Source organism: Pleurodeles waltl, chromosome 5, assembly GCF_031143425.1.
Source record: "Pleurodeles waltl isolate 20211129_DDA chromosome 5, aPleWal1.hap1.20221129, whole genome shotgun sequence".
NCBI lineage: Eukaryota > Metazoa > Chordata > Amphibia > Caudata > Salamandridae > Pleurodeles > Pleurodeles waltl.
The window spans coordinates 1686338784-1686364131 of NC_090444.1; the positions used below are offsets into that span (position 1 = coordinate 1686338784).

The following is a 25348-nucleotide window of genomic DNA, read 5'->3' on the forward strand; positions in this document are numbered from 1 at the left end:
TTGACATCACTGTCCTGTTTAAGGAAGGAAAGGTATGCCGAATCGCCCCAACAATCATGATCTCACCCTGCCAGGCTACATACACATAAAATCTGACATAGGCTACCGCTACAAGGAAAAAAAACTGGTTAGCAAGACAGGTACCAAGAACAACAATATGCTTCTCCAACAGTGGTGTTTGACCAGCTTGGAAGGAAAGTTGGTTATCAAATACAAAGACCAATCACCCATGGAAACATAAACAGTATAGACTCCACTTCTATGGGGATGGCAGGTGGGACAAAGAAAATACTCTGTCTGAGGAAGGGAAGAGGGGAGTGGCAGCATCTGTGTGCGAGGCAGTGTGAAAGGCCCGCTTACCAACTCGCTGCCTCTTTTAACGTGTGCAATACATTTGCGTGACCCAGAAGCACTCTGGGAGCACACTGGCAACTGCCGCTCCCCTAAATGGAGGAGGGTGTGGCAGCACACTGCGCAGCTGCCCCCCCCACATCTCTGGCCCAAGTCGACCCACTATATGTGTGGCACCCCCGACATGGGGGAGCCTTGGCCAAACTGGCCAGCTTGCATGAATAACAACTCTCTCTACCTTGCCACTGATAATACACGTGCTAATATTTGGGAACCCTTCCATCTGCACCTTTGAGTAGTGGCCCCATGCTTTGGGCAAATGTCCTGTACCTTCATCTTTAGTGAGGAACTTAGGAGCTTTATTTGGCAACACTGATCTCTCGTTTGAGTTGCACATTAATAAATTGATGTTTGTTTTCTTCTTTTGAAACAACTTAAAAAGATTATTGAGCTCATCTCTCAGTATCTTAGACAGCTGCTGGTGCAAACCGTGGTCCTTATTAGATTGGACCATTGTCATGCTTATATCTTGGGCTCCCTGATTATCTTATCAGAAGGTTACAACTTATACAGAATGCAGCAGCCGGACTGATTTTTGTAAGAGAAAATATGACATTGTTTCCACCCTTCTTAGACAGCTTGATTGGCTACCTAGTAAGAAGAGATGCTAGTTCAAAGCCCTCTGTATCATCCACAAAGCTCTCTGTGCTGCAACTCGGGGCACATACATTTCAGATAAGTTTACAAGATACTGTCCCCTCCCCCTACTATTACGTTCATCTTCGGCAAGTCTGATTACCACTCCTAAGTTCCATAAAGTACATCTAGTTGGGAAGGCATTATCTGTGGTCACTGCTCAGACCTGGAAAAAGCTGCATTTGCTGGCTTGAGCTGGACGTACTACATTTCTGGAAAGCTCTGAAATCCTATCTATTTGTTTAAGGTTTTTTTTTTGTCTAATATGCAAATTTGGTTTCCTGGTCTAAGCACCAGAATACCCATTGGTAGTTTGGTGCTCAATAACCATATATATAAATATACCAGGAGGTTACCTGCTAACTGCAACTTTACTATGTGTTGTATCCCCTGTACATATTAAAACACTATGGGCATACTGAGACCCCGTCTAATGAAACGTGCATCCCCTGTACATATTAAAACACTATGGACATACTGAGACTGGGTCTAATGAAACGTAGACATGTTTAATTGCCCACAACCTTACCACAACTTCTTTATCAAGACCAGAGGACAGGACATCACATTGAGAATGATTCTTGTATGCCACTAAACCCAATCCTTTGCGCTCATACCAGATTCCTAATCACATCAAGGGGCTCGATAGTGTAAATGCTTCAGGACCCCAATCAAAAGTGGTCTACAATTGATTCATTTAGACTTAATTCTAGGGCCATGAGGAGGTGCTGTACAGGTCAATAGGTTTGGGACTCCAGGATCAGCAGAGGGTAAAAGACTATATACTGGGTCGACAGGTAACCACACTCCGCAAGTTAGTGATGACCAGAAATTCTGTGCCAATCACAAGGTTGAAAACAAAGATAATAAGGGTCGAAACATGCTAATTTCCTGTTATTTATGTTTTCTTGAGTGATTAAAGGTGAAACAAGTGTCAGCAGGAAGATAGATAATCTGCTTTTAAGATTAGTTTGAGAAGGAGCATCCAACACAGTAACGCACCAAGTGTTAAGTTGTCAAAGTAAACCAAAGAGAGTGGAGGGTTTGGAACTGCTAGACTTTGAGAGCAATTATGTAGTTCACAGGCTTAGTACATTATTTGATGGATATCAGGAGGTTGGGGAGTAGCATTGAGGCAAAAAACTATTGGATGGATTACATTGGTGATTACCAGCATTATATCATTGATGTCAGGAGGATGAGGTGGAGGTATGCAGGAAAAAACCTATTAGATGAATTACATTGGTGATTACAAGTGGGAGAAATTGTATTTTCATGAATAAATGTGAAAGTACCACACCTGTATTTCATAAGTTTAGCAAAAAAAGAAATAGCAATGGGTGGTTGAGAGAACAAACTGAGGTACCCTGTTCGCCCAGCAGGTCCTGTATGTTACTAGGGCATTTTAATCAAATTGGAAAGGAAATGGACATATCCAAGTGGATAATAATAAATTGTAAACATGCATTTGCAATGCAATTGGTCTTGAATTTGCTTGAGTTATAGCTATTAGTGTTGTAAACTCCTAACCAGACTTTTTTTGCCGTGTAAATTGAAAATGAAAACTAATACAGTTTTACATAAGCGAGCCGATTCAAAGCGCCACGCCATGAGAGTGAAGGAGACACAGAAAAGGAAAAAGAAGTTCACTCACAGTCAAACGTATTGGCAAAAGTGCAATTAGCCATGTAACAGGATTGATGTCAAAGGCGGTAACCAAACGGCCCCAACGAGTGACAAAGCATTTACCAATCATAACAAAGGATTTTTGAAGGGCAAGCCAATGAACGAGCAATAGTGATGGATGTGAGGTGGGCGTGGTTAAAAGCCCAAATAGATAACATGTCAAAAAAGCAGCGCTTGCACGCTGCTATGTTTGACCTAAAAGGAAGGAGACCTTTATCTGAATGGAAAATATATGACCTTTGGAGATTAAAGGTCTACTTTGCTTTCAAACTTGGGCACATGGACATGGTTCTTGTGAGAAACTGCCTCTGTTTGCGTGGTCAACCCCCATTTTTGCAGACTGATGCTGCTGTTTTTCCACTCTGTGAAGTGGCACACTGCTAACCAGGCCTCAGTGCATGTGCTCTGACCCCTAAAAGAGAACTGGCTAACATCTAATTGGTATTTTTAACTTTTAAATTTTAATAAGTCACCCCTATGTCGGCCTTGTAGCCCACAAGACAGGGAACATGGTGTTTCAAAGTAAGACATGCAAAACTTTAAAGTTACCATGTCTTTACAGTGGCTAGCACCCTAAACCTGTTTTGATTGTACAAATGCTGGCTTGCCCATAGAGAAGCACCGGGAAGAAATATTAAATACATTGAATTTGTGTCCATTTTGTATCAGTTTGTTCACTGTTATTTTCTTTTTTCTAAATTGGAGTGGAATTTTTATTGTGTTGTTTTTAACTTCTTAACTGTTTTGGTACCTCTGTTTGACACATATTCATAAGTTAAGCCTGTCTGCTATGTGCCATGACTGTCAGGGATTGAAGTCAGGTTTAAATTACTGAAACCTTTAACTGGACCTAACAGCATAGGGACCTTATTACTTGTGGTGGACTACCATCTATTTCACATATTTCCTCAGAGTCAAGGACTCAAATAATGAAATGGAGAAAGGATGTCCAAAAAATGACCTTAGATGTGAAGCAGAAGAGTCCATACCTTCATGTCAATCAATCAATCAATCAAAAAATGTATAGAGCGCGCAACTCACCCGTAAGGGTCCCAAGGTGCTGGGGGGAGGGGGATAGGAGGAGGAGGGGAGGAGGCCGATTTACTGTTCGAAAAGCCATGTCTTGAGCTGTTTTCTGAAGAGCAGGAGGTTCTGAGTCTTACAGAGGTTAGTGGAGAGGGAATTCCAGGTTTTGGAGGCAAGGTAGGAGAAGGATCTGCCTCCGGTGGTGGCACGTTGGATGCGGGGGACTGTGGCGAGTGCGAGGTCAGCAGAGCGGAGGAGGCGAGTGGGAGTGTGGAAGTTCACTCTTTCGTTGAGGTAGGTTGGTCCAGTGTTGTGGAGGGATTTGTGTGCGTGGATGAGGATTTTTAAGGTGATCCTCTTGTTGATCGGAAGCCAGTGAAGGGATCTGAGGTGTGCGAAGATGTTCATGGCGTGGGAGGATACAGGATAGGCGGGTGGCTGCATTCTGGATCCTGTGGAGTTTTCGCTTGAGCTTGAATGTGGTGCCGGCGTAGAGGCCGTTTCCGTAGTCTAGCCTGCTGCTGATGAGTGCATGGGTGACGGTCTTTCTGGTCTCTGTGGGAATCCATTTGAAGGTTTTTCGCAGCATGCGAAGTGTGATGAATCAGGAGGAGGTGATGGTGTTGATTTGCTGGGTCATGGAGAGGGAAGAGTCCAAGATGATGCTGAGGTTGCGTGCATGTGTTGCGGGCGTTGGTGGGGATCCTAGGGCGGTGGGCCACCAGGAGTCGTCCCATATAGTTTTGTTGGGGCCGAAGATGATGATTTCGGTTTTGTTGGAGTTTAGCTTGAGGTGGTTTGCTGTCATCTGTTTGGCGGTGTCAAGGAGTCCGGCGTTGAGGTTGGTTTTGGCAGTGGTAGGGTTTCAGGTGAGGGAGATGCCAAAAACGTATCACTCAATGGCAGAGTTACAATCTTTCTTTTAATGTTAGGGGTGTGCACGTGTGCAAAAGTTGTTTCTCATTAATTTAACATATTTCTGACATTATGAAAAATATGCTAAGGTCACAAAGTTATATTCAGTTTTCATAGTGTATGATAATTGGGATTTTTGCAAATAAAGTGAGTCTTGAGCAAAAGCTAAGTAAAGGATATATTTGTGAATACAATCCTTACAAATAACCAACAAGTCCTGATTTCAGACTACTGTCAAGAAAAATCCAAGGACCAGATGCATGAAACTATTTTGCCCTTGCCTACAATTCAATTTTAAAAATGACTTGCTTTGCAGCTGCAAATCTGTGCTTGGCCTGAGCCCCTTTTTCAAGTACAAGAAAGCCTTTCCAACTTGTAAAAGGGATCTTAAGATTCAGAATGCTAGAGATTGTTTTGCAACCACAATTGCTGCTGCAAAACCATGAAAATGTACTGACACCTTTAAGAAATATGGACTGCTTTAAAAATAAAATGGCTACCATTTGGAAATGCAAACAATTGATGGAGTTCTGCAGTGTCTTGCATGCCACCATCCTTGCGTTGGTAAACAGTCGCTGCAGGCCACCATCGTTGCCTTGGTATTCAATCGCAAAAGGTTGAAAATAGCGACCTGCCTAATTAATATTCATTAGGCAGGCCCTTCTGTTGTCCTGGTGAATGGACATACTTTTGGGCAACCTCTTAGTTCACAAAATGACAGGAAGATCACAAAATATTGGTGCATAGCTTACACCACTATTTATGAGATGACTGTTACACATATCTGGCCCTAAGCACGCTATGCACTTGTGAGCTAGCATAACCAACTAGCATTCGTAGAGAGAAAACATTGCAAAGGCTCAAGTGTACGAAAACGGGAAAACTCCAGTGAATTAGCAGATAGGTTATAACTGAGGATTTTACAAGAGAATGCTTGAATAATAAAACCTTATCAACACCCTTTAAAAAATATATATTACATTGAATTTAGATAACACCAGTCGCTCTACCTTGTATTAATGCACATTGGAAAAAGAAACGCCCTAAATACTTCTGCGCTAAATCTTACTTTTTTTCAATTGGTGCTGAAATGTTCTGGGTACTTGAATATTTGGAAGAGGTAACTGACACAAAAATACTGGAATAAAGTTGAGAAACTTTAACAACCACAAGGATTGCTTCTAGAACACTTGCTAAATTCCAAAGGAGATGAAATGAAGAATAATATAAAATTACTTTTGCTTTTTTAGCAAAGTGTATGTTTTTTTACATGACCCAAAAAAACCTATTAATTTGAGGATAAAACAGCCAGGATAGACCAGAGCCTGACCGGTTCTTGTGCCACTCTGGCATTTTCTTCGTGGGGTGCAAGGCTGTGGAGGCATGAGCAGGTTGAACCGAAACATCTCTCCATGGCCCCACTCCAGCGGTGGCCTGGAATGTGGGGCGAGTGTAAACATTTGTCCTGGAGCTACATTTGGTTTCCAGTTCAGGCTTGCAGAGGAAGACCAACTATCAAAACACCGGGCAGATTAGTACTATGTGGTGGATAAGGAATCCACACAGGGAGTCGAATATACAGTTGAAGTAGTATGTCTAACATATGTGTCTGCACAAGCAGAATACGTTAGAATGTATTAACATAAATTATCTTTGAAATATTGAGTTATCTGAAGCATGAAGCATTGTTGTCAATTCACTCTCAGAAAGGCTGTTTAGTGTCTTTATAATTGTTAGTGAGCCGTTTCCAAGACAAAAAATGCAATAAAATAATAATGCTAGTGCTATGTGGTCTCGTGACAACCTCGACAATGTCACAATGCACTCAAAATATACTTACGCTGCTAAAATAATTTCCAACAGCACACTGTCGTACTATTTCTTCTAGGGCGTTTTCTGATTTGTGACTGAAAGAGGACGGCGTATTTTTCCACCTCACTCGCTAGCAGAAATCCGTTGACTGGTGCTCTTTGCAAAATGATAAAATAAGAATGTATTTTTCCAGAAAAGTTCATTATTCTTTTGGATGAACTGAACGTCCTTTTTTTTTTATTAAAGTGAGCCTTCGTATTGCATTTAATGGTGATAACATATTGCTGCTGAAACAAAAACACAGCTTGATGCGAGCAATTTAGCTTCCATGCTTCGCTTGCTGGCGGACATGTGTTTTTTTAGGCAGGCAGCGCGGTGGAATTTTTTCAGTAAGTGGGATTTGTGAAGCATACAGACGAATGATCTGTAAGGCACTGGAGACTCGTTATGCCGACCTCGCGGGGCCTTACTTCAAGTATGTCACACATGCAGATAGATTTCCATGTGTTGTATTTATGGTACAAAAATGAGAATCTGAAACAGTAAAACAGATTTCCTCTTCAGTTCGCTCCGTGCCGGTGCCTTTTATTGTCACACTGCAAGAATGATAGTCTTTTTATGCGTAAAGAAAACCTAGCAAAATGTTTCTAAAGCCGGCACGCGCGCATTGCCTTGCTCCTACCAGCTTCAGGGCTGAGAATAGACCGCCCTGCTGAGGTGAATTTGTACCAGCCGTCTGTGTGAAGTCAGCTGTCCGCATGTTAATGTGCTGATGCAAATCTCTGTTCTGGATGCTGAGGCGACGGAAGTGTCACAAAAGCGTTAGCAAAGTCGACGTATCCATTCTCTGCAGGGATCAGGTTTGGGTAAAAAAAAAAAAAAAAGATATTGTTGTAAGTATCAGGGAGTCGTCAGTTGTCAGCTCCTTTGTGTAGCAGCAAGAGGTGCGAGCATACTTTAGTGTGGTAGATGTCATTAATCCTGCTGTGACGTGACTACAATGTTAGCTTTCCTACCCTCACAGCCTGCCGTTTTTAATATTATTTTCACGGGAAAGTCAGATTCCCACACCTTTATTTCTTGCAAACTGAGGTGATTCTAATTTGTAACCCCTCAGTTGCCATAAATGTTTTATGGAGTAGCGAGGATGCCAGGATTCCTAGTGCAAGCTGTGGGCATGGCCCCTGCTACCGCCTAATCGTAGTGGCACACAACTGTAATTCTTCATTCTTGCGACTACTCCTCCATTAGGGTGGAGCAGCAACCCCCCCTTACACACTGCGAGTGCACCAAACATGAAAAATAAAATGATGATAAAGTGATTTTAGTGCGCATGTCACTTTGGCCAGCTGTCTTGTGACAGCCAGCCTGACATGCACGTTTTAAACCTCTCCAAGCAGAGCTGTATTGGACAGCTGGGTGGAGAGCAGTAACAGGCCTCCAGGGGCTCTAGGACCGGTGAGCCAGCCTGCTTCACCCAATCCTGGCACCTCTCTCATACTGGTCAGCGGCATGGGAGCACCGCCTGGATTAGTTAGGTGAGTTGAATCTGGAACCCTGTGCTACCTTGGAGCCACAGACTGCAGGACTGGAGAGGAACGTGGGGGAATTGGCTAAACATGCAATTTCTTTTCTAATTAAACAACTTTTTTTTACCCACTTACAGTGTGAGAAACCCGCGCTGCCTTGGCTACAGCCTTAAGTCCAGAGCTCTCAGTCATGGCCCATTATAAACACTGTTTATAACAGATCACAATTAATACCTGTATGTGGATCAACATACTCACCCCACCACTTCCAAATGGAAGCAGCCACCACTGCCATTAGCATTTATATAGTGCACAATCTGTCATTAATAGGGGATTGAAGCCCACATTCATGACTATGGGCCTCATTACGACTTTGGCGGTCGGAATTACCCAACCACCATGGCAGCGTGAGGAGGTAGCCATCATACCGGCAGCCTCCCCACCAGTCGTATCACGATGTTCCCACTAGGCTGACAGCGGGAATATCGTATTACGACATTCCCACCAGACAGCCTGTTGGTGAAAAGTGCTACGGTATTGGTCTTGGCTTCCTTAAGGAGAATACCATAGCACAACAGCACCCTCAGAATGCACATTGTCTGCAAAGCGGGAGAGGTAAGTGGGTCTGGGGACGGGTTGGGGGGATTAATTTTTAGGGTTGGGTACAGTTTTAGGACTATAGAGATTTGATTTTTATTTTTTTTAAGGGGCAGAGTATAAGGGCTCAGGCCAGGGAGGTTGGGGTAGTTCTAAGGGGGAAGGGACAGTTTTCAGAAGTAGGGGTCAGTGTTAGGGTTGGGGGAATGGGGTAGTTTTTAGGAAGGGGTAGGAGAGTGGAGAGAGGAACAGGAAGGATTGGGAGAGGTAAGTGGGGCTGGGTGTGGGTTTGAGGGAGGTAGTTTTTAGGGGTGGGGCAGTTTTAGGGCTCAGGTGGGTGGGGGTTAGGCTTGTTTTTTTAAAAGGGGACAGGGTTTTAGGGCTCAGGGCGGTGGCATCGGGGTAGTTTAAAGGGCAGGGGCCAAGTTTTAGGGCTCAGGGCAGGGGGATCAGTGTAGTTTTAAGGGCTGGGGCCAAGTTTAAGGGCTCAGGGCAGTGGGGAAGGGGCAGTTTTCAAGGGTGGGGGCTGAGCTTTAGGGCTCAGGGTGTGGGCTCGGGATACTTTTACGGGTGGGGGGATCAGTTTTAGGGCTCAGGGCAGGGGGGTTCAGGTAGCTTTACGGGCAGGGTGGATCAGTTCAGTTTTAGGGCTCAGGTCTGGCGGGAAGGGGCAGTTTTAAGGGCTGGGGTGGGGTGGATTGCAGACAGAGGTGGCTCTTCCGCTATAGAAGAGGAGTGTCGCTCCCCCACCAGCAGCAGCAGCTGCAAAACGTGAAAAATAAAATGATATTAAACCGTGTTTATTACCGGTTTATTTTTCAAGGGGGTGGGGACATGGACGGGATGACAGTCATGGAGGGGGAGTGGTGTGCACTACCCTTAGTGCGCATGTGTGTTTGGTCGGCTGTCTCAGGATGGCCAAAGCCACATGCGCGCTGAGCTGTCATCAACGGTAGCTGTGTTACCGGGTTGGAGACAGCATGCACAGGCTCCCAGTCTGTCTGAGAGCGCAAAGCCAGGGCGCTCAGGCCAATCCTAACGCTGCTCTCAGGCTGCCAGCAGCCTGAGAGCAGTGTTAGGACTGGCCACAGGGCAGGCTGGGAGCCTGTGCCTGCAGTGGACAGTGGTTGTGGAGCCTGAAGACCCGATGTGGTGATGCAGGTAAGTATTTTTTTTATTTTTATTATTTTTTATGTGTTGCTGTTTTGTGCAACCTCCCTCCCGCCCCCCACTTTGTCCCCATACGAGCTGTGACTGATTGCAGGGCTGGGGTATCAGGCATGGATGGGGTGGCCGCGGGGTATGATTTACCAAGCATATTCCTTTACCAATCATGCTTTTACAGCAAAATTCATTGTAAAGGCATGCGTGGTAAAGACGCAGTCATACGTCCGACTGCATTGTTTAGGCATGCATGGTTGTGTCATACAACCAATTAACGGCCTATGACCTCCGACACAGTGGCAGCAAAGAGCAGCTAAGGGCAATATCATGAAGAGCTGCTCTGGTTCACTGCAGAGCTATGTATCTGTTTGTTTACATTTGAAGTAAATTGTATTTCAATATCAATATATTGCTTATTAATTCTACATGGGGCACTGAAACCCTTCCATACATGGACAGCATGCTACATTGCAGAGTTTTTTTGTTAGGAGGATGTTGTCTTTGTTTTTGATCCTATGTAGGAAGTGTCATGTGTGATGACCACTGAGGTGTGGCTATTGTCTGAAGTTCAATCTCAGATTCAAATTCAGAAATAGTTTGAGATAAGGAATTCATTTTAGACAAAACAAATTGGAACCAGAGAGAGGCAATTTCTGTTCATTGTTTCCAACTTGTGTTGTCTGCTTTCCATTCATTAAATCAGGGAAATAATTCTAGGTTGTATGTATGAAATTTAGGCCCCTCTAATGCAAAAAGCAGGTGCTCAGCCAGCACAGTGCTTAATGATATGGCTCCCTAAGTTAAATATGTAAATTTTTTCGTGCGATTGACTGCATTATTTGAGTTTGAACTTTGGAGACTCTTTCCTACCTATGCTTTCCGACTGGACATAAATTATCTGCACCTTCTGCCATCACACACTGGTCACAATCCTTTGTTAGGAGAACTTACTTAGCAGCAGGCTAAGGACTTTGAGAGAAGGCTTACAATTTATATTTGTTGTAGCTTTCACCAAGCATTGGGGATGGGTGTGGCGTGGTGGGTTGTGATAGTTGAGGAACAAAGAGAAGGTGCATAAAATAATCAAGAGCCCTCAAATTTCATCTGTTTAGTTAGTCAATCAGAGATTGCATTAAAACCTTCGTCAGATGTTTTTGTTGTATACACTGCAAAACTCCTCAGTCATGCAAATCCGTTTCTGAAATGTTGACCCAAACTAAAAGTATAGTTATTGCTTTACACAACTCCCATACTTTGGAGTAAACCAGATGGATTTTCAAACCTGTCAATCCTTATGGTAGATTTGACCCCACTGAATCACATTATGGATTCTAATCTATGTTCCTCATCAAGGAAGGGGAAGATGGGGAGATCTTTGGGAGATTGATGTATCCTTGGCAGTTTACACAGCCAGTACCTAGAGCTTGGTTAGTCGTCACATCTAGTCAGGAAAGAGGTCAATCATTACAATAACTTGCTTTATGTAAAGCATTACATGCTACACTCCGGCACTGTCTATGGGCTTTAAATGGCCTGTGATATTTTTACCCACTTTAAAGGAGGAAGGGGCTTTCAGTGAATGATATCAAAGTAGGTCTCAAAGCCCAAGCTGATGATATGAGACAAAGCACTATTCTAAACAGTGTCTTTTGGCAAATTTTAGAGATGCAAGACTGGGTGAAGGTAACTGTTAGACCTGACAGACTTAGGGTGGTCATCACCCAACTTTTTGCCTGCCTCCCTACATTTTTCTGACCCTGTTTTTGCTGGTTTTAGGACTCTGCACACTTTACCACTGTTGTCCAATGCTAAAGTGCATATGCTCTCTCCCCTTAACATGGTAACATTGGTTCCTACCCAACTTGAATATTTAATTTACCTGTAAGTCCCTAGTAAAGTACTCTGCATGTGCCCTGGGCCTGTAAATAAATGCTGCAATTGGACCTGCAGCACTGATTGTGCCACCCACATACGTAGCCCCATAACCAGGTCTCAGGCCTGCCATTGCAAGACCTGTGTGTGAAGTTTCACTGCCACTTTAATTTGGCATTAAAAAGTACTTGCCAAGCCTTAAACTCCCCTTTTTCTACATATGTCACCCCTAAGCTAGACCCTAGGTAACCCATAGGGCAGGGTGCTGTGTAGGTAAAAGGAAAGACATGCACTTATGTGTTTTACGTGTCCTGATAGTGAAAAACTCATTCCTTTTCCACTACTGTGAGGCCTGCTCCTCTCATAGACCAACATTAGAACTGCCCTTATATACTCTTAAGTGGTAGATTCTAATCTGGAAGGAGTAGCCATGTCTTGTTTGGTATTGCCAGAATGGCAATAAAAAAACCTGCTCACTGGTGAAGTTGGATTTAATATTACTATTTTATAAATGCCACTTTCAGAAAGAGGGCATTTCTCCACACTTACTGCCATCTGTGCCTTACAGCCTGTCTCCAATCCACGTCTGGTCTGTGCTGGTTGACAGCTCCCCTTGTGCATTCCACCCAGACAACCATAAACACAAGACACTCAGTCACATCTGCATTCATCTGCATATTGAATGGGTCTTCCTGGGCAGGAACAGTGGAGGGGCTCACACTTAAATTTCAAAGGCCAGTGGCCTGCCTGCTCACAAAGCACTGATAACCCCCCACAGAGATCCTGGCAGACAGGACTGGGCTTAAAGGGGAACTTGTGCACTTCAAAACCATTCTTTGAGGTTTCCCCCACTTCAAAGGCATTTTTGGGTATATAAACTGGGTCTTGACCCCACCAAATCAGACACTTCTGGATCTACACTTGAACTCTGTCAGAGGAGCTGCCTGCCTGCCCAAAGGACACATCTGGACTGCTTTGCTGAGAAGGACTGTTGTCCTGCTGGCCTCTGACTTTGCTGGAAGGACTCTGCCTTCCCCAGAAGTACTCTCTAAGGGCTTGGATTGAGCGTGCCTCCTGTTGTGAAGTCTCAGGGACAGCAAATACTTCACCCACTAGCTTTTAGCTAGTTTTCTGACTTCAGCAACGCCAGGAACGACCTCAGTGATGCCAGCACCGATGCCGCAGCCTGCTCCCGCTCTGCATCGCTGCACGTAATGACCACGGCCTGCAACGCAAGTCCAGCATTCCCGCAACACCCTTAACATCCAGCAGGGTCATTGCAACGCCTCAAAGTCGACACACCACGTCTTGACCAACTGGATCCATTAAACCCGCCGGGTCACAAGGGACTGACTCATCGCTGCACCAGCTCCCCCTGCAACCAGACATAATAGATGCCTCACCTCCACCTGCCTTGCTGTGTGGAACTGAAGCCTCTTCTCCCTGGATGCCATAAGGGACCGGTGCCGCACCGGCCCATCAAGGCCTCATCTCCCTGACTCAGTGTGACATCTTAATTTCTTCGTTCTCAAAAGGTACTGTACCTGGAGGTACTTTCGACTCCGTGACTGGCATCTATGGTGTCAGAATATTTGGAACGACCCCGTCAATGACAGTTGGAGCTATTGTGTTTTTAAGCGTGTTAGTGGGATTTAATCTTTAAAAAATCATAGCTCTGCTTGTGTACATTTGATTTTCGTTGTTTCAACCTTATCTTATTCAGATAAATAGTATCTATTTTTCTAAATATGTGTGGTGTATTTTTATGGTGTTTTCACTCTGTTACTGTATGGCTTATTGCACAAATACTTTACACATTGCCTTCTAAGTTAAGACTGACTGCTCAAAGCCAGGCTACCAGTGGCTGGGCACAGGATAATTATGTTGTGACTTACCCTGACTAGGATTGTGGTGCATACTTGGACAAGGGTGTATACCTCTGCCAACTATAGACCCCATTTCCAAAAGTAACTCTTTTTGTTCTCTGCAACATGCCCTCCTTATTGGTCTCAATTTTCTGACTGCAAAAGGATGGAAGCGTAAAATGGACCTGTTGAGAGCCAAATTCGTGCTCATCACAGCAGATGTCAGTGGCAAGCTGGGCCATCTCACAAGACTGAAAGATCTCTGAAAGCGTGCAAGACATCTGAAGTTCGCTAAATTACAGTAGTTAATAAATTATTCTCTTGTGCTGCTTTTCATATTAAACTACTTGTCTGAAACATTAGGGACCTCACTAAATTCAGTTGCTAATGTACAAAACCTGGGCATTGTGTTTAACTGCTGTTTGAGCCCAAGGTGAATGAACCAATAGAATCTCCATCTTTATAATAACAAACCAGCTTCATCCAGCATAGGAAGAGGGCCTCTAGCACAGCTCGTGGCCTTATTCATTCTGCAATAGTGCTCCGTGCTATACCTTAATCTCTAAAAGACACTCAACTCTTCCCTAAACACCAACCAATATAGACAAGGTCTCATGAAGTTTCTTTTTGTATGAGCAGTAATGAGCTGACTGTTCAGGGAGACACCCATAGATCACACAGTGCTGCTCCAAGTATGAAAAGCAAATATTGTATGATCCCAGCATCTTTAGTGGATTCAGGCAATTGAGGTCACTGTGACATGTCATATTGGCTATGGCAAGTATTGTTGCCAATGATTTATCTGCAGATACTTAAAACTATGTGGCCCCCATTTCATAAATAATTTGACTACTTTTCAGTCTATTCAAGAAATATGTTAGAAGAACATATTTTATGTAGGGACTTGCTGTCACTTTTCCCTAGGGAGTAAAAATAAAACACCTAACCAATGAAAGAGATAAACATGTGAGGAAACAGGAATTCACCCAGTGGTAGAGTGAACAGTTAAAAAAAAAAAAACAATGAATTCGAAACCAAAGATTTATTAAACATGATTTTTTTTAACTAGACAACAGATACACTTAGGAAAGTGAAAACTAGTTACCAAAAGATGAAACACAAGTTAAGCAGTAATTAGAGCCATTGTCAGTTTGTTGAAAATTAGCAGTTTTTCTCAGTAAGACAAATGTCTCTAAAAATTCAAGATCTGCATATTAATATGGATCGCCTCAAGCAGAGCTCGTTGATCAAGAATTTTATCTTCGATCCTAGAGGGTTATTTAGACACCAGTTGATAATTGATTAGTCGCCCCGGGGTCGGTTAGAGACACTGTATTCCCTGACCCTGGGTTAGCTACCCACCATATTGTGAGAGCTTCTGCTGTCGTAAAACATTTGTGCTCAAAGATCTCCCACAGCAAGAGCACTCAATCAATCATTTTTTGTATCACCAGTGAGGGTCTCAAGGCGCTGGAGGATGGGGAGGGGCCTCATCTCAAGAGCCACATTTTGAGGGCTTTGTCTGAGGTGTAGGGGGAGGTTGTTCCAGCTCTTTGCTGCGATGTAGGTGAAGGATCGTCCTCCGGTGGTGGTTTTACGGATGGTGGCCAGGGCCAGCCGTGTGGAGCGGAGGGATCTGACAGGGGTGTGGAAGGAGACATGGTTCAGGTAGGCTGATCCTGCATTGTGTATGGCCTTCTACATGTGGGTGAGTAGCTTGAAGGTGATTTGTTTTTCGACCAGGAGGCAGCAGGTGTCGGGAGATATGTTCTCGGCATGGGAGGTCCAGGATGAGTCTGGCGGTGGCGTTCTGCATTAGTTGTAGTTTTTTGATGTTTCTAGTTGAGGTGCCAGCGTAGAGGGTGTTGCCATTGTCGAGCTTGCTTGTGACTCATGTGTGGGTGACTGTCATGCTGGAATCCGTCTTACGATTTTCTGAAGTTTGCGGTGTGTGTGCCACCAGGAGAAGGTGACTGAGTTTACCTGGCGGGTCATGGATAGGGAGGAGTCAAGGATGATGCCTAGGTTGCAGGCGTGCCCATTCGGTGCGGTGGGGGCACTGAGGGATGTGTGCAACCAGGAGTCGTCCCAAGTTGTGGTGGCGTTTCCTAAGATGATGAGCTCAGTATTGTTGGAGTTGAGCTTGAGGCGGCTTTCTCTCATCCAGGTGGCGACGGCTTCCATTTCTGAGTGGAAGTTCCTTTTGGGTCATGTCCGGGTCTTTGGTGAGAGAAATGATGAGTTGTGTGTCATCGGCATATGACACGATGTTCATTCCGTGGCTTCTGATTATGTCTGCGAGAGGGGCCATGTATATGTTGAACAATGTGGGACTCAATGCGGATCCTTGAGGGACTCCACAGTTGACTCCTGTGGGTCTGGATGTGAAGGGCGGGAGTCTGACCCTCTGAGTCCTCCCGGAGAGGAAGGAGTGGGCCCATTCCAGTGCTCTTCCGGGGATGCCTATGTTGTGGAGTCTGGTGCGTACAGTGTTGTGGGAAACCGTGTTGAAGGCTGATGAGAGGTCAGGAGTATGAGCGCTGTGTTGTGGCTGCAGTCTAGGAGTGATCAGATGTCATCAGTGGCTACCAGGAGGGCTGTCTCCATGCTGTGGTTGCTGCGGAAACCGGACTGGGAGCTGCCCAGGGAGTTGTTCACCTCGATGAAATTCCATAGTTGTGCGTTGATTGCTTTCTCCAGTGCTTTGGCAGGGTAGGGTAGCAGCAAGATGGGCCAGAAATTATTTAGTTCTGATTTGTCAGCCGAGGGTTTCTTCAGGAGAGGGCGTATTTTGGCGTGTTTCCAGTCCTTGGGGAAGGTACCAGTGTTGATGGAGCAGTTCATCATGTTTTGAAGCTCGGGGAGATGTATGTGCTGGCTCTGATGTATATGTGGTGTGGGCAGGGGTCTGTGGTGGCTCCAGAGTGGGTGCTGTTGATGATGCTGACTGTTTCCTCCATGGTGAGTGTGGACCAGCTGTGCATTATCTGGGTGGGTTCTGGGGGGTGGGTTGGTCACAGGTTTCGGTGCCAGATTTTTCCGGGAGGAAGCTGTCATAGATGTCCTGGATCTTGCAGTGGAAAAAGGTGGCAAGTTTGTCCCAGAGGTCTTGTGATGGGGGACGCTGGTGGCTTCGGAGGGGGGATTTGTGAACTTATTGATGACTGAGAAGAGTTCCTTAGAGTTGTGTTTGGAGGAGTTGATGAGATCGCGGAGTGCATCCTTCCTTGTGTTCTTGATGTTTTTGTGGTGGGTGGCAGTTGCACCTCTGAAGGAGGCGAGGTCTTTGCTGGTTTGGCTGTTCCTCCATTTTTTCTCTAAGCGTCTACGGGTGCGCTTTGATTCTTGGAGTTCGGTGGTGAACCAGCAGGCTTTCTTAAGTACGCACTCAGCTTGGTTAGTCCATGATGTTGTGACATGTTCAGATCCCACTATCTTTTCTTAGCTAGAATCTCATGCAATCATCAAACTAGGGTTAAAAATAAGATTACCCTTACATTTCTGTGAAAAAAGCTCTGGGATGTGCCTGCTGTTGGTAAGATTGCTAGGGTGCCCGGAGACTTTAGCCTTACAAACTCTAAACATGCCACTGGCCAAATCTCAATTACAAACACTGCATTCTTATTTTCTACTTATAGGTGGCAGTGTCCACTGCGGTACGACCATCCTCACATCATCTCATTTTGATTCAGCTAAGTCTGGGATGGGTAAAGAGTCAACAGTAGGTCAGATTGGAGTAAATACCCATTGTACCCTGGTACAGAAAAAACTTTCCAAAAGTGGGTTTTGGGTATGAACCCTGATGCCACGGGAGTGCAATCCCACCTTCATTCCTGTATTTTTCCAAGGTGTTTAGTAGTGGTTTCTGGATTACTGGGGTGAACAGACTGGGTGTGAGTGCCCCAATCTACCATAAAGACTGCCATAACCATGGGGTTGGCAGGTGCAACCCACTGCTAGCAGGGGCTGCTTCCCTACTTCCTTCAAGATAAATAGTTTCCCTGGTGCAGTTTGGTGCCACCTTAGGGTTGGCAGAAGGAAAAGAGGTGTGTGAAACTCCTGAGCAGAAAGTGCAATGCAGGAGTTTCTTTTACCCACCCGCGAAGCAGAATTGAGGTGATTTAATGGTTAATGAGTAGGAAAAAAGCATAGCTGCTTTTTAAACCACTGTGACCAGCTCGTCAATGCATTTACCTCAATGGTAATTACGGCAAATACATTGGCCAGCTACTTGACAGTGCTCTTCATACACGTATACCAGCATGAAAGTGTGTGCGCAGCTCCTATCTTCAGGGTCCTTCTGGCAGACAGGTGGCACACTTAATCTTCCCTACTAGAACATTTCTATGAAGAGCACCATCAGGGGTCAGCCATTGTAAATAATTTAATATATTTATACTTAAGTTAATTAAAATGACTGGGTCCTGACAATGGAAGGTGACACAAGAGTTCCTCGTTCCTTAATTTCCTCCGTACCTGAAATGAGGAATTCTTGTTTTGCGTGGTGCTTTGTCAGCATTCTTTTGTATATCCAGTTTGGGGCAGGCACATTTTGAAATGGCAATATTGTCCACAGTTTCGCATTCACTTAAATTAACAGTATAAAAGGGAATTTTGGCCATCCCGAAGAGCGAGGGATGTCTATCAATATGTGTCCCCTCCAAGGGAGGTATAAAGACTGTCATTGCCATAGGCTGAGGAGGATGCAGCATGACACCAGGAAGGGCTGGCACCCGCCAGCTTAAAAAATATCATTCTAGTAATGGCATAAACCAGTGGTAAGGAGCACAACATAATTCATTGATGCTTCTGTCACATCTCCACACAGGTGCTGCAACAACACACTCCAACTGCAACAACCTCCTCAACATTCTAAACCAAGTCTGAGGCCCCGGCGCTCACAGACACAAGGTAGGGGGAGAATAGGGCTGTGGAAAAGACAACAAGGGAGTCAATACACAGGCAAAATACAATACATGTAATACCCATCACTTATTGTAATATAACTGTCAGTCAGCACTGCAATGTTTTTCTGCTATATGTAGTAGTGTTTTCTCTCCCCTCTGGTATGCTGTTTGGAGTAAATTCTCGTCGGCCGCCAATATGAGCAAAATGAATAATCCGGCTAGAGAGGTGGGAGGGTGAGCAGGGAAATATTTGTTTGCTTTGTGTCTAGTGATTCTGAAACCCTGAGGCGACCAAATTGGGGTAAATTCCGACTCTAGCAGGGCAGGACTACCATAATCATCAGAATATGAGAGTGGAGCCAAAAGTCAGGAGTGACCGTCCCACCAGCCCCTTTCCAAACAAACTATTTACCCTAATGTCTAGTGTCCCAGTTGGAAAGAAAGACAGTCATGGCCCTGGGTAGTAAGGGAGCCAGGCCCTAGACAGGGAGGTTAGTCTCCATTTGCAAATAATTGCTAAGGTTTTTTTAATGGGTGGATCCCAGAGGCACCACGGGAAAGGGGTGAGTTTTCCATTTTTTCTGACACCGCTCCTTTACAGAGCTGTGCCCTTGGGCACCACACTCACTGAAATCTTTTGGAGCTGAATGTGGTCCTGGCACATTTTAATTACACAATGAGTACATTAGCGCACTAGGCACACATTGATATTCATAAAAAAAAATCCTCAGCTACTGGGGACGTTCTTCACCCTCTGTCCGAGGTGGGGACTTGGCGAGAGAAACACTCTGGTGTGTGCACCATAAGATTATCCCAACCTGAGAGGGTGGAGTCGACTTGAACATCTTCTACACTCCAGAGAGTACAGTGGATGCGGATGTGGGCGTGATGGCCGCCACTCTTAAGGATTGAAACAAGTGACCTCCATGTTGCCTAGAATGTATTAAAGGTTTTCCAACTGAGTAATCTTATAAATAAAAAAATAAAAAATATTAGTTCAGCTTTACCTAGCAAACTTTGACTACGTATTTTGGGAATCAAAATTGCATTGAATTAACTGCACTATAAGAAGCGAGACCGGTCTTGTTATGATAGTACACAATTATATAACTTAAAGCTCTAAAGAGAATGCCTCTGGTCACCAAGTAAGAAAAAATGATAAGGAAGAATCCTTATTTCAGTTTTTTTTATTCAACGGATGGCGATGGGAGAAATTGAGATACATTGCTAAGAAGGCCATTTACATAAAGACACGCTAAAACATAGACGTGGCATGGTGACTTTTGCATAGTGATTCCGATCCAGTTGACAGAGTAGTATTGTCATGCTTTGGTAATTTAATAACTTGCTGTTTCTAAGTTATTTTTAAATAATAGGCTTTCTTTAAAGTTACAAATACCTTTCAAATTGTTGGTAAATTGGACCTTTCACCAAGGAGTTTGTAGAAGAAAGCACTTGCACTAACTTATTCAGTGCTTAGCAATAGCCTTGTAGGACTCACTGTATGTGCACAGAGGTAGAGCCGCATTCACAACACAGACCACCATAGTGCAGGATAAATGAATTGCACTTATACTTGTATGCTTTTCTTAGGGGTTCAATGCTGGAATCGGGGATGTGCCAACTTTCCAGAAACACAGTAATATATCCACCTTTAAGTACATCTATATGTGTAGTTCAGACTCACTTGCACAATACTGCGCTCATTTTACAAGTTGTCACTATACACGTGTGAAAGGCCTTTGTCAATTATTCGGACACACTAAAGAAATGAGCAGTAATACACACTTTAGAGTCCAGTACAGGTAAAACATTAGAGAAAGGGAATGCAAATGTACTGAACTGTAATTAATGTCTGTTTATGATCTTGTGTTTGTTAACCTATGACATATGTCATTGTAGTTTTCAAACTGTCTAGTGCTTTGAAGCTTCAGTTGGGTGGGCAATGTGGTGCATTACTAGCAAAGAAAAGATTTATCGTGGTCAGGCACCCATTACTGTATGGTTGTCACTGGGACTGACTGATCAGGTACAGAGTAACCCTCTGCTGCTGAAATGGTAACTTTGCAATTTAAATCAGCTTTTTCCAAGGTTAGAATCTCTTCTTTGTAGACAGCAGATGTAGGTCTCACAATGCAGACTTCTCAAAGATACTGGCAGTATGTCAGATTGTGCGCACAGGCTGGCTTTGTGCTCAGGCTCCCATGAGTTACACCGATCACCATCTCTGGCATGTCACAGCAGGTCTACCTTTGTTCAGCTCTCATTATAAAGACATGTGGAACTGACCCCCCCCCCGCCCCGATGATATATGTTTATATACTTATGTTATTACTAAAAGCATTATTAACTGAAATGGTCTTGAAAAGCTTGTGCCTGTCTGGCTATGTAATCTACAATTCTCTCAAAAGACAGAGGGCACAGTGTGCCCTCCTCATAATGATGTTTTCCATCAATAGAAACAATTAAACTTCATGTGCAGTTGAAGTCACTCTTGTGATTAGAAAGAAAAACTGATAGGCATCGCTGAGAAAATGGCTGTTTTGGAAAAGGAGTGTCAGTGAAATGTGACACTAGCTTAATGATGAGGCTGGTGTGAGAGATAGTTAAATATTTATGCTATTATTAGCCTCGGAGAGGAGCCATCAGCCTGTGAACTGAAATGAGTGGGTTATAATAGAACTGTGATTCAAACTGAATGAAGTGACAGAGCCTGCTCCTCTAATTCCATAGTTAGTATGCACTGCACTTTCCTAGGAAGAAAAAAGGAGACGCAAACCTGATTTTTGTGCCTTGCAGAACAAAAGTGTTCTTTGCGATGAAAAGGAGGGGTGGGCATTTTCCTTACTAAGTGACTAAATACAACATTAGAAAGGAATGAGGGACTATGAGGTACTACAGAAGAAGTACAGTCTGATTCTGAAGTTAGGTGGATCAATGTCCTTGCAACAGAGTTTGATATCTAAACTGCAAATTGTTTTGTGTTATTTTATGTTGTGTATTTTTTAACCCTATGCTGAAGGCAATCCAGAGGCTCTTTCAGAGCATGTGCCAACTAGAAGATATGACACATCACACAACACAATGTTTCCTATTCCGTTAAATCCTGACTCAGCCTAAGCACAGTTTCTCTGGAAGCAATACATTTTCATTACGTTTTTTTAGAAATGAAGACTTTGTCTCTTCATGCCAAGGGGAATGGGTTTCACAATTTTGGACAACTCATCACAACGTTTCTACCGCCAGACTTCACCAATCTGAATCTAGGAGATCAAAGTAGACAACCATGTTGACTACATAGTTTTTGATGCTTTGCTCCTGGGTTGTCCCTTTTGGATGTGAGTAATGTGTGTTGGGCTATTTGTTAAAACTGCTTAGCCTACCAGCATCAATGTCATGAGCTCTATACACAAGGTTACCAGTGCTGATGTCTTATGTCTGGGGTGATAATACAGATCTTACGTCTGTAGATTGCTCTTCCATTCTTTACTGCAGTGGCTGGAGTCTGCATTGAAAGGCTGTGCAGGTCATTTCACTAAACCAGCCGAGTGAAAATGTTAGTTCTTACTAGACAGTTCCAACCTTTATTCATCTATTAACAGGGTAATACTTTACCTAAAGTTGGGTAAAAGTTAAATTTTTTATAACATTGGAGATCTGCATACAGGGCAAATGTTCATGGTAAAGCTATGGCAAAAGTAAAGCGATGTTCCTTTAAGGAAATAGCACTTGAGTGTGGAGTACGTCTGAGATCAGCCTTCACCAATCTTCAGCTTATATATATAGCCACTGGCTGGCATCAGGGGTCATTTTGAGGATTCATATGGTGATGCTAAGCTAGTTGTGTTGAAGGTGAAGGTTGGGGTAAATCCATCCAGCAGTGACTCAAGGAATTGCATGTTTTAATGAGGGAAGCACATTGTTCTGAATTGGGCCAAGGCTGGGAATGAGGTTTTGGGCATAAGCTTTCTGACAGGGCCACCTTTTCTATGGATGGATATCTTGGGTCCAGCACACTAGCCATCACCCTCCATCATGAATTAGATGCAATGGATTCAAATCCTTGTTGGTAAACACAACATTACATACTCATGAAACTAATTCACTTTAAATTGAAAGTGGTAGTATCATGTAACAATAAATTGTAATATCCGTAATTAGGTGCGGGGATACTGTCCAGAGTCAAGGAATACAGGGCCCTGATGGCTACCGACCCACCCCTGGTCTAATTCTGGCGAAGTTCTAATGAGGGCCCAAACTCAAAACTAGCGTGAGCTCTTCTAATGCTGAATTTCTAGTTCATATGACACTAAAAAGGGTCAAAATAGCGTCTGCTCTGAAATTTAAACTTGAACGGTGTTTGGGTTTGAGTTGGCAAATATTATCAGATTGTGTTACTTTTGTAATTAGATTCCATTAAGCCTCCTCTTTTGTGGCACATTTAGTCATGTGTTTGTAGCTTTTACCTAATGTTTATAGTTCTAACTGGTAAGCTGGAAAAGAGCTTCTGTAAAATGTTTACAAACTCTGTAAAACAATTACCAATTGCTACCGGAAAGAAATAAAAAGCACAACTTCGTCTACAAAGGAATCTCTGTTACGTGACAATCTTAAGTGCATCCGAAGCTAGGGTGACCACCCGTCCGTAAATTTCACGGACTGTCCGTAATTTCGCCCTGCCATCCGTTGTCCGTGATGAAAGTCTTCACGGACAGCATTTGTCCGTAATTTTAGCCTTTCACCTAAAGGACAAGGGAGGCAGGGCGAAATTACGGGCAGATCAGTTTCCCTAGCTGCAGTGAAAGGCAGGGAGTCTCCTGTGCTCTGAGGGAGGGGCAGACAGATAAGAATCAGACCTTCTTGCCAGGGAGTCTCCTTCCCTAAAGACATGCAAATGTGCCCAACTGGTAAATCTGCAAATACAAAGGGGCTTGAAAACCTCCATTGACTTTACTAAAAGGAGTCACTTGAAGTTTTCTGGTGGCAAAGATATTTCTTTTAGAGAGGTATTGTAATGGTGTTCCAAAGTGAGCTGTGGGGTGTGTGGTTTTAATGGAGTGTTATAACATTTTTTAGTACTAGGTATAAACTGTATATTATTCAAATCTGTATTTGAAAAGCACTTTTTTTTTATTTAACCGAAATGTGTTTGCGCATTTTGTAGCAGTCTTTATTATGATGTAATTGTATTTTTCACAGTTCTTTCAGGTACCTCGGTACCTCATAGTACTAACAAACATTGGCAAAGCCAATAGATCTCATCTACGAAAGAGTTATTGGCCTTGCTAATGTGTTTTAGCCCTTAGCAATGTTGTACACCAGAGTAGCTGCTGTTCAGCATGGCTTAAAGTTAGTGGCATAGTTGTGTGGAGTGGAGTAGAGTGGCATAGGAGCAGTGGTGTAGAGCCCCGTGGTGCAAAGTATAGTGCAGTGGGGTACAGTGCAGTTGTTTAGAGTGCGTTAGCGTAGATTACAGTGGTTTAGAGTGCAGTGGCATGGAGTGGCATGGGACAGAGTAGAGTGGCATAGAGTGCAGTGGAGTAGAGTGGCATACAATGGAGTAGCAGAGAGAGCAGTAGTGTAGAGTGGTGCAGTGGCATAGATTGCAGAGTAGACTGGCTCATCCTCCTCTTTTATTATCTTTGGTTGGTAGTCCGGGCTCCCATTTCTGAGATAAATGTAGAGTCCCAGACATACACTCTAGTGTTGTGAGACCACAGACAAGTTATGGGTACATCACATCCTGACATTAGGTGTGAGACTGTCGCCCACACCATCTGCCCTGCCTCGTTAAGTTGAAAGTCCATGGGCGGTTGGGGTAAGCCAGATGTTTTTGTTCAATTTGTTTAAACTAGTATAAGGTTAATTAGCTTAATGTTTCCCAAACTGTTTGCCAGGGGTTTTAAAATGTTCAGAAACATAATCAAAATTTTGCTGTTACTTTCTCTTCAGGAAAGATCGGGTAGATTTGGGTAGGGGTGATGGCCTTGCCGCAGTACTGAAGGGCATTAATTTACTACTGAACAAGGACGTAATGCGACACCTGAATGTAGCATACCAGGAGGCAATCACAAAAAGACCACAGTGAATAAATAGTGCTATGTTAAAAAAGAGTAAATAAATGCACTGACAACATAGTGAGGCATGGCCTCTCTTGCGTGTGTCTGTAAAACTGACGTTTGTTCTTGAATTTTTGTCCTGAATTTTGACCCTTTGTCCTGAATTTTGACCCTTTGTCCTGAATTTTTTATAGTCCTGTCCAGAATTTGCCTCAATGCCAGGTGGTCACCCTATCCGAAGCTGGGCCGCACAATATACTTGTTATTTGTTGCCGGTATATTGACTGTATATAGCGCTATTTTCAATCCGGGTCGTCCCTGTGCGGGCCAATAAATTGCATAGTAAGAGACTGAGAGCACTGGTAGAAGAAATTAAAGGGTAAAACCAGGCCAGGGTCACGAAGTGACGGTGTGCCCTCTTATTTGCAGCATGCCGCCGAGTTGCTGGCAGTGGTCCGCCTCCCCTTCATCCATCCCAGTTACCTATTAAACGTTGTGGACAACGAGGAGTTGATAAAGTCATCAGAGGCCTGCCGAGATCTCGTCAATGAGGCGAAGCGATACCACATGCTCCCCCACGCCCGGCAGGAGATGCAGACGCCAAGAACGCGGCCAAGGTTGTCGGCAGGTAGGTGGAAACTGACATTTCACATAGCCCTGCCCACGGGTGGACATTTTGTTTTGTGCTGTTTGTGACACTAGATATATTGCCATGAAATAAAACGTAAATTTTGTCTTTGATTAAATATATCAGAAAAATAGTTTCATTAGTTTTTTTACACATGAGGAAGAAGGTCACGATCGTATTCTAGGTGCATTTATTCACACATCAGTATGAATATTTAACTCAAAATACAATCGTTGCGAGC

General features: G+C 43.9%; 1 protein-coding gene across 4 annotated transcripts in view; it reads left to right on the top strand.

Moving 5' to 3' along the window:
• Positions 1-25348, top strand: part of KLHL29 (kelch like family member 29) — a 1044731-nt gene that overhangs the window by 910502 nt on the left and 108881 nt on the right. For all 4 annotated transcript variants that reach the window (XM_069236009.1, XM_069236012.1, XM_069236010.1 and 1 more), the window contains one exon: positions 24909-25107. In XM_069236009.1, coding sequence (XP_069092110.1) covers positions 24909-25107 — 199 coding nt within the window. The remainder of the gene's footprint in view (positions 1-24908; positions 25108-25348) is intronic.